Source organism: Nicotiana tabacum, chromosome 7 (genome assembly GCF_000715075.1).
Source record: "Nicotiana tabacum cultivar K326 chromosome 7, ASM71507v2, whole genome shotgun sequence".
NCBI lineage: Eukaryota > Viridiplantae > Streptophyta > Magnoliopsida > Solanales > Solanaceae > Nicotiana > Nicotiana tabacum.
Genome location: NC_134086.1, coordinates 77,613,009 through 77,622,828, shown reverse-complemented (window position 1 = coordinate 77,622,828; position 9,820 = coordinate 77,613,009). Strand labels below are relative to the sequence as shown.

Sequence of the window (9,820 nt, the reverse complement as noted above, 5' to 3'; positions counted from 1 at the left end):
GATAGAAGGTTGTGCGAGGATTGCAAGGTTATCCCTAGTGAGACCCTCGAAATGCAGCATAGGCTTTTGGTGATGGACATTGGTATTATGATAAGGAGGAAGAAGAGGCCAGTACGAGGCCGTCTGAGGATTAGGTGGGGCGCCTTGATTAAGGATAAAGCTTAGGAGTTAGAAGGAAGGTTATCGGCAATGGGCGCGTGGAGAAGTAGTGGGGACGCATACACTATGTGGTCGATGACGACAGACTGTATAAGGAAGGTGGCGAGAGAGGTGTTAAGGATATCTTTGGGCCGCACCGGTGGTCACAAAAGAGACTGGTGGTGGAATGCAGTTATCCAAGGTAAAGTGGAAGCAAATAAGGCGGCTTACCTGCAGTTAGTAGGGAGCACTAGCGAGGAGGAGAGAAGAGCAAACAGTGAGAGGTATAAGGTAGCTAGGAAGGAGGCAAAGATGGCAGTCATGACTAAGACTGCAACTTTTCCTTGTCTGTATGAGGACCTAGGGAACAAAGGCGGGGAGAAGAAGTTATTCCGACTGTCTAAGGTGAGAGAGATGACGGCTCAGGATCTGGACCAAGTGAGGTGCATGAAAGATGAGGACAACAAAGTTTTGATAGGGGATGACCAGATTAAGAGGAGGTGGCAGACCTACTTTCATAAACTTCTAAATGAAGAAGGGGATCCGGATATTGTACTTGGTGAATTGAGGAATGTCGACAGTCCCCATGAATTAAGTTATTGTAGGGATATTGAGGTCGATGAGGTCATGGAGGCGATGCGTAAGATGAGAAGGGGTAGAGCTACCGGACAAAATGAAATTTCGATTGAATTTTGGAGGTGTATGGGTAGAGCAGGCTTGGAATGGCATATTGGGTTATTTAATGTTACATTCAAAACTAATAGGATGTCTGAAAAGTGGAGGTGGAGTACAATTGTTCCGTTGTATAAGAACAAAGGCGATATCCAGAGCTGTAACAACTATAGGGGTATCAAATTACTGAGCCATACCATGAAAGTCTGGGAGAGAGTGGTTGAAATGAGAGTGCGAAGGACGGTGTCTATTTCAAAAAACCAGTTCGGGTTCATGCCAGGGCGATCTACCACAGAAGTCATCCACCTTATTAGGAGGATGGTGGAACAATACAGGGATAGGAAGAAGGATCTCCACATGTTGTTTATTGATCTAGAGAAAGCGTACGACAGGGTTCCTAGGGAGGTCTTATGGAGCTGCTTGGAGGCTAAAGGGGTTCCGGTTGCCTACATTAGGATAATTAAAGACATGTATGATGGAGCTAAGACACGGGTTAGGACAGTAGGAGGCGACTTCGAGCACTTCCCGATTGTTACGGGGTTGCACCAAGGGTCTGCGTTCAGCCCATTCCTATTTGCCCTGGTGATGGATGCACTAACTCATCATATTCAAGGAGAGGTGCCATGGTGCATGCTATTTGCTGATGACATAATTCTAATTGATGAGATACGAAGCGGCGTCAACGAGAGGCTAGAGGTTTGGAGACATGCCCTTGAGTCTAAAGGTTTCAATTTAAGCAGGACAAAGACGGAATACCTTGAGTGCAAATTTGGGGTCGAGCCAACAAAAGCGGGAGTGGACGTGAGGCTTGACTCTCAAGTCATTCCCAAGAGGGGTAGTTTCAAGTACCTTGGGTCAGTTATTAAAGGGATCGGGGAGATCGACAAGGATGTCACACACCGTATAGGGGTGGGGTGGATGAAATGGAGGTTAGCGTTGGGAGTCCTGTGTGATAAGAAAGTGCCACCGTTACTAAAAGGTAAGTTTTATAGAGCAGTGGTCAGGCCTGCCATGTTGTATGGGACTGAGTGTTGGCCGGTTAAGAACTCACACATCTAGAAGATGAAAGTAACAGAGATGAGGATGTTGAAGTGGATGTGCGGGCATAAAAAGATGGATAAGATTAGGAATAAAGAAATTCGAGAGAAGGTGGGTGTGACCCTCATGGAGGACAAGATGCGGGAAGCAAAACGCCGATGGTTCGGGCACATTCATAGGAGGAGCACTAATGCACTGGTGAGGAGGTGTGAGCAACTGGCTGTGGTGGGTACGATGAGAGGTAGAGGGCAACCTAAGAAGAATTGGGGAGAGGTGATCAGGCAGGACATGGCGCGACTTAGAATTGCTGAGGACATAGCCCTTGACAGGGAATTGGGTAGGTCGAGCATTAAGGTTGTAGGATAGGGGAAAGTTGTGAATATTTCTATAGTGCACTAGAGTGAGATTAGCCAGTTAGGAGTTAGTTTTGGGATTCTAATGGTCCTCTACTGATGCAGGGCTTTAGCTGTTGGTTATTATTAAACCTTCTATCTATTTCGTATTTCTTATATTGTTGTTATTTTATTATGACACTATTGATGATATTAATATATCGTCTCTTGTTGCTTTCTTGAGCCGAGGGTCTCCTGGAAACAACCTCTCTTCCCCTTGGGGTAGGGGTAAGGTCTGCATACATTTTACCCTCCCCAGAACCCACTTGTGGGATTATACTGGGTCGTTGTTGTTCTTCTTATTGTTTTGTTATATCTTAATTGGAAATACCTCTATGACCCCGTGTATATATGCTATGTGTCCAAAATGTTGTGATTGTCAGTGTAGTTATTGTCGCTCCCCAACCTCAGAAGGTGAGACCGACGCTCAATCGAGTGAACCCAACTGAGCAAGCCTTATTAAACACTTTTTACCCAACTATATGATTAAGGAAACCATGCTTTCGTTTATTTAGACAATAGGAAAGATCATGCACTCAACATTGTTAGTTCATTTTATATCACAAACTTAAACCATGATTATGTTTCCAAGATTCCATACAGTTACAATTTAGAAAAAATTAGAGTTTAGAATTACAACATAGTCTAGGGACATATCCAATGACCGTACATAACCCACACAACCGTCTACGGAGCCTCTAAGGATACAAAATACAGTTATGATAATGCTGGCAACAAGGCCCCAGCCATACCTCCAAAGTGGTAATTTATAACAAACGATGTACAGTGTAACCCCTGGAAGAAAAGTGGCTCACCATGATTTTATGAGAGGAGGATACTCCGCTACCTGTGACCGGAACTATCCGCTATAGAACCACCTACATTCATTTAAAAAATGTAGCACCCCGGTAAAAGGGATATTAGTACCATAGAATAGTACGAGTATGTATAACTAAACACCATTTTATTAGAAAGAACTATCATACAAGAGCAAGGAAATCACAAGAGACAATAAAAAGCTTTAACCGAACACCACATCACCAAATTAAAGAATCATATAGCTTTCACATAATTTTCATAGCTTTAGTTTGGGGCATTTCATACTGTTCATCATCATTCACAATACCACCGCTTTCTTGAGAGGAGCCCGATCACGACCCGATTAGCTAGGTTGCCTCATTTGAGACATGTACCTCAATCACAATATCATTGTCCCTTTCCGAAATTCAATATCAGCACAATACCACCATGTGTGCAGCATGGCATCCGATCACGGTTCGATCGGCTAGGCCGCCTTACCAAGGCGTTGTTCCTTTTTCATTAATCATCTCGTTTCAATCTTTATTTAACATACATCAATTCATAGGAACTTAAGGCCACAATTATCATAACATTTCCACTATCAAAGTTAATCTTGCAATTTAGGATCATAGGCACATACAAAAGCAATTCAAGTTGTAAGCATAGGTAAGATTTTACATAGTTGGCATGACAATCTCAGTTTTAATCTTAACGTGAAGTCTAGGCATTTCAACCCATGGTACATATTCTTCGCACGTCTTTAAATATCTAGAATAGTACATTGCACACATTGAGGCACACCTTACATGTATATATATAATTTAAAAACCAATTCATGTGAAATAACAATCAATACATCAATCAATTTTTTGTCTTACCACATTTGCATAGATACCAATGGAGCTCAATTTCTAAGAAGAGGGTGTTTTAGCCATACATATCTCAATAGAGCTTTCCTTAAATTTTTACAACAAGAATAACTCCGGAACTCCTAGCAACCTCGATCTATTTTATGAGAATTACAGGTTGAATCAAGAATTAGAGGGATAATCAAGATTCTAGCTCACTAATATATTCTATCAAACACTATGTGTGCATTATGTTTTAACACTCTTTTTGTGTAAGATTCCATCATTCCACAAACTGTCTTTTATCATTTTTAGCCCATCATCTTCTTACATTCTTTCATCACCCATGCATGCAAAACAAACAACCCTCATGTCCATGAACCATCTAGCTAATTACCCATTTTAGCTGCATTTTGGAATTAAGAGCTTGGGTGATATAAGCTTACCTCTTGGTAAGGAGACCTAGGTGCCTCTCTTGTTAATCTTCAAGGTGGTTAAGCAAGAATTGAAGAACAATCTATGAGACCACTTTCTCTCTCTAAGATCCTTTCCCCCACTCTAAACTATAATAAAAATATGCTCAAAATGGCCTAATATGTGTGTTTTAACGGAATGGGGTTGGGTTTTAAAAATTAGAAATTAGATGCCCCGACACAATCTGTGATCGCATATGCGATCTCATAATGGACATGCGGCCCGCAAAAGGGACCGCAAAATGGTTCCCAAAACCTAAACAAACTGCCCGGGTATGTAATAAGAATGTTGTCCGCATACCTGTTCTGCGGTCGCATAATGCACCGCAGAACTACCCCTCGCAAAATTCCAAGGAGATTATGCGGCCCGCATATTGATTATGTGATCGCATAATTGGCCGCATAGCTGACGTCAAAACTAACTAGCATATTGTCTGACTCTGCGGTGACTATGCGGTCCGCATAGCTATTATACGACCACATAATGGACCGCAGAAATGCGCTTTTCTGGAAAAACATTATTCCTTAACTTTTTAATGCACAAATCAATCCAAAGGGTCCTCGCCGCGAAGAATTTTATGAACTTCTTACACATTCCTAAATTGGCACTACGAGATTTCGGGTTTTTGAGTAGACATTTCACGGGGACTTACATCCTCCCCCACTTAATATCATTCGTCCTCGAATGAGGATCAAGGTCCACTCATTAGCAATCCTTATGCAACTTCAGCTCTTTCATATCATGAAACATATCAACAGCCCCAAATTCCGCTATCTCCCTAAATTTCCAAAAATTTCGCTAGAGTTTAATTTGTAACTAGGCTCATCCACCTATCAGAGAGCCCCAGAAATGTATCCTAACAGCATATACACAATCTATAGACATGACATAACTTGTAACGACACCAACAATGGCCGCATAGGCAACATACAACCAAAACACAATAGTTTTACATAGACCAAACCAAAGGATATAGAGTTCATAGGAACAAAATTCATAAAAGATATTACACGGCTATAAAAACAAATGTGGGTACTTCTTTTTCATTTCTTCCTCTGCTTCCCAAGTGTCTTCTTCAACTTGCTGGTTCTGTCAAGAATGGCAACTGGAACTTCTTCATATGACAGTTCTTCATTAACCTCAATAGTTTCAACTGGCACAATAGTGGACGGATCCCCCATTACCTTCTTTAATATAGATACATGAAAGACTGGGTGTACCAATGACATCTCGGGTGGTAGCTCAAGATTGTATGCCACCTGACCGATCCTATGAATGATTTTATACGGCCCAACATACATTGGACTCAATTTTCCTTTCCTTCCAAACCGCATGATGCCCTTCATGGGGGAAACCTTCAAAAATACCCAATCATCTTCTTGGATCTCTAAATCTCTGCAATGAACGTCCGAATAAGACTTTGGCGACTCTGAGTAGTTTTCAACCTTTCCTTGATAATCTTGACTTTCTCCATAGCCTGATGCACAAGGTCCGGCCCTATCAATTCAGATTCTCTAACTTTGAACCACCCAATGGGAGATCTACATATCCTGCCATACAATGCTTCAAATGGTGCCATCTGGATACTAGCATGGAAGTTGTTGTTATAAGCTAACTCTATGAGTGGCAAATGATCATCTCATCTACCTTTGAAATCAAGAACACAAGCACGTAACATGTCCTTGAGCGTCTGAATAGTCCGCTATGCTTGCCCGTCGGTTTGAGGATGAAAATTAGTACTAAGATTTACATGCATACCCAAACATTGCTGACATTTCTTCCAAAAGTTAGTCGTGAACTGAGCCCCTCGATCTAAAATGATTGAAACTGGAGTGCCATGCAATCTGACTATTTCTTTGATATACAACTGAGCATATTGTTCCGCTGTGACGGTAGATTTAACTGGCAAGAAGTGCGTTAATTTCGTGAGTTGATCCACTAACTTGGCATTATGAGTTTTCGCGTTTTTGAGTAGAATTCACGAGGCATTCCAGTTATCACGTGCTTATTATGCCTTGTTATTTTGTTAATGTTATGGCACTTCTTGGTTTCTCCATGATTCTCTTGTTGCTATGTAATCATACTCTTGGTGGTGGAATTTTCTTGTTATTAGATTGTTGGATTGTTGTTGATTCTCGTGCCAGGATGTTATTGTTCATATTATTGATTCCCTTGCTAGGATGTAATATTTCTATTGTTTGGATGAGGAAGAGTGTAAAGCACGAAGGTGATGCCGTGCATGATATTGTGAGGAAAAGTGTAAAGCACGAAGGGTGATACTGTGCATGATATTGTGAGTGAGAGTTAATGCATGAAGGGTGATGTTGTGCCATGATTATGAGAGTTGATTCACAAAGGGTGATGCTGCGCTATATTCTATGAGTGTAAAAGCACGAAGAGTGATGTCTTGCCACATCATTAAGTGAAAAAGCACGAAGGGTGATGCCGTGCCATATTATTGAGAGTAAAAGCATGAAGGGTAATGTCGTGCCACATTATTGAGAGTAAAAGCACGAAGGTGATGTCGTGCAACATTATTGAGAGTAAAACCACGAAGGGTGATGTCTTGCCATTTCTATTGATTTTATGGTGAGAACGAGAGTAAAAACACGAAGGATGATGTCGTGCACTTTCTGTTTGTTGTGCTTATTTGTTTTTATCAATTCAAGTGTTTTAACAGTTCAGAATTTCCTTACTACTGTGATCCTTTGTGTTGGAACCCATAGTGTTGTCAATACCTCACCGTATATATATATATATATATATATATATATATATATATATATATTTCAATACCTCAAATCTCAATAAATAATTTCTTACATTTTTTTATTCAATTAGTTTCTCAATTAAATTTCCTTAATCGTCTGAGGTTTTATTCTACTTACAAAAAAAAGGAATTTCTACTAAGTTGTAAATTATTAAATCCCATAGTAAAGGTAATAATTCATTCGATGACGCATTTTAATTGAAAATGGTACTTTCCTTATTCAAATGATTTCAAAAATATAACTTCATCTTTTCTTGCTGTGTTCCTAATTGGTTTAGAAGCGGTACTTTACTATATGTTATATAAATGAGACTCCTTGAACATTCTAAATTGTATGGGTTATGAACCCTATGTACTGAGTAATATGAGAACGTTGTTGCGCAAAGTGAAACAAAAATATGCGGGCACAAGGTGCCAGGTGTGCCAAAGGTTTGGTAATTGAGGTTATGATATGAGACATCGAGTTTGAGATGGCTGGCATTTGTGCATCATAAATGATATGATTTATTGAGATGACATTGCCTTCCTTATTGAGTACCTGCTTACTTGTCGGTGCTCCAGCTGTGTTGGTGTTAATTTGCTTGGTTGTCTTTTGTTTCCATCCGTGTGTCCTTTTATCATTTCTACTGATTGTAGTTTGTTCTCTCCATGTTATTGATATTACTTTGTTATCTTTATGTTGATAGTTCATTATTATGTCTTGTTCTATTTATTTGACCAGTAGGTGTCCGGACTGTTCCTCGTCACTACTCCACCGAGGTTAGTCTTGATACTTACAGGGCACCGTTGTGGTGTGCTCATACTACACTTCTGTACATTTTTGTGTACATATCCAGGTATTTGATCGATAGTACATGTGCGGGTCGTTGCGGTGGAGACTCAAGGTAAACCTGCTGCAGCATTCGCAAGTCTTAGAGTCACCTTCAATTGTACTTATTTCCATATGTTTCTTTTGTTTCGGAACAGTGATGTATTTATTTTGTATAACTACTCTTAGAAAGGCTAATAACTTGTACCACTGATTTTGGGAATTGTAGTTTCTTCAGAGTAATTTAATTTAAAGTTAGTGAATATCCATGTTATTACAGAAAATATTAGACTTACCTAGTTTGGAGATTAGGTGCCACCACGACTCCTTTGGAGAGATTTTGGGTCATGACAAGTTGGTATCAAATCTCTAGGTTCATAGGTGCTATGAATCATAAGTAGGTTTAGTAGATTCTTGCGGATCGATACGAAGACGTCTGTACTTATCTTTAAGAGGCTACAGAACTATTAGGATAATCTCACAATCTCAATTCCTTATTGTGCGATATTGATTCAACTCGAAGCATATAACTTATGTTCCTTTACATCCACTTGTATGTAATATTACGCTCTCGGTGTCCACTATACGCTAGTGGTTTGTGATGCTACAGACAGGCTACAAGGGAGTCAGGGATGCTCAGACATTTTCTCAATGTGTCGTCCAGATTGGAGATACAGAGGTATTGAGAGGCTATTCAGTTGTTTATATAGAGGCGGAGTAGAAGCGTGGTGGGTGTTGATTGAGGATAGTTGGCGGTATTGGAGTACCTTGTGATTTGTGTTGTACGAGCTGTGAAGATTAGCTCTGCGGATCATCAAACATTATTTTCTATGGCTTCGTGCCAAGTGGAGGAGTCCATCAGCGGTATTCAGATTGCATAGTCAAACTTATGTTAGTTTTGGCCTGAGGTATATGTATGTGTGGTGATGGTAGGTTCTAGGAATTTGTATATGACTAAGGTTTAAGATCTTTCACAGAACGATGTTGGGGCTTTGATTAGGATTATTTCATACAGACAATCAGATGAAATGGGTCAGCTTTGTTGTGTTGGGTCAGCATAGAGATCAAGTGATTGGTCCTTTAAATAGGAATTCTCTACTGGAATTTATGCCAACACTCTTGGATTGGACGGTTTGTGTGACTCGGTTGAGTTGGGGAGGTGCAGTCCTGATGGCTTAGTTGCATGTGGGTGGATCTCGGAGGGTTCTTGATGGTTTGGGCAACGACTTGAGTCGGTTAGCTGCTACGGGCGTAAGGAATATGTGGTACATTGTGACATTCTCTTGAATAGGTATCGAAAATTAATAGAGTGTTGACCTTGTTGGCTATCATATGTGAAGGGTGTGCATTTTTGGAAAGGACCTTGAGTTTCAGTTTGCGAGTGCATAGCTGGTAGCATGGTGATTACTGGGTTTTGAGGCTTTCGAGGTTCATCTTTTGTTACGCGGAAAGAAACTCTATATGGGTGCTTTAGTAGAATAAAAGGTGTGAGTGATATATCAGCCATTTGATTTGCGTAGTTGAGTTGGGTATGGAAATTTTCGTATTCCGGAGGTTTGGGGCTAGATGCCTTCATATGTGGACTAATTCTTGTTTGCTGACTTTGAAGAAATATTGAGAATGGGATAATTATAACATATGATACTGATAAGTTGTTGTGGATCTTTTGAAGCATATTTATCTAATTGGGAAGAATTAGGATTTGGTTGGGACTATTTGGAAGATCAGTGAGAATATGTATTTTGTATCAGGTCAGGTTTGTGTGCTCCTGTGAGATTGTCATTTTGGTTATGTTCTTAGGCAGAATGGATATTATTTGTGCTGCTAGCCTATGTTATGTGCTGCTCTCTTATGTTGTGGTGAGCTGTGAGGTTGTACG

At 40.3% G+C, this 9,820-nt stretch overlaps 1 protein-coding gene across 1 annotated transcript; it reads left to right on the top strand.

The window, feature by feature from the left end:
- Positions 1-234: 234 nt before the first annotated feature.
- LOC142162143 (uncharacterized) lies at positions 235-9,002 on the top strand. The gene is made up of 3 exons (XM_075218459.1): positions 235-543; positions 8,552-8,620; positions 8,919-9,002. Exons 1-3 carry the CDS (start codon positions 235-237, stop codon positions 9,000-9,002), a joined length of 462 nt encoding a protein of 153 aa, XP_075074560.1.
- The last annotated feature ends 818 nt before the right edge of the window (positions 9,003-9,820 follow it).

Coding starts and splice junctions, on each gene's coding strand:
- LOC142162143 (XM_075218459.1), top strand. CDS start 235: ATGACGACAGACTGTATAAGGAAGGTGGCGAGAGAGGTGTTAAGGATA. Junction 544..8,551: donor AGTTATTCCGACTGTCTAAG/GTGAGAGAGATG, acceptor GTGATGCTACAG/ACAGGCTACAAGGGAGTCAG. Junction 8,621..8,918: donor TCCAGATTGGAGATACAGAG/GTATTGAGAGGC, acceptor GATCTTTCACAG/AACGATGTTGGGGCTTTGAT.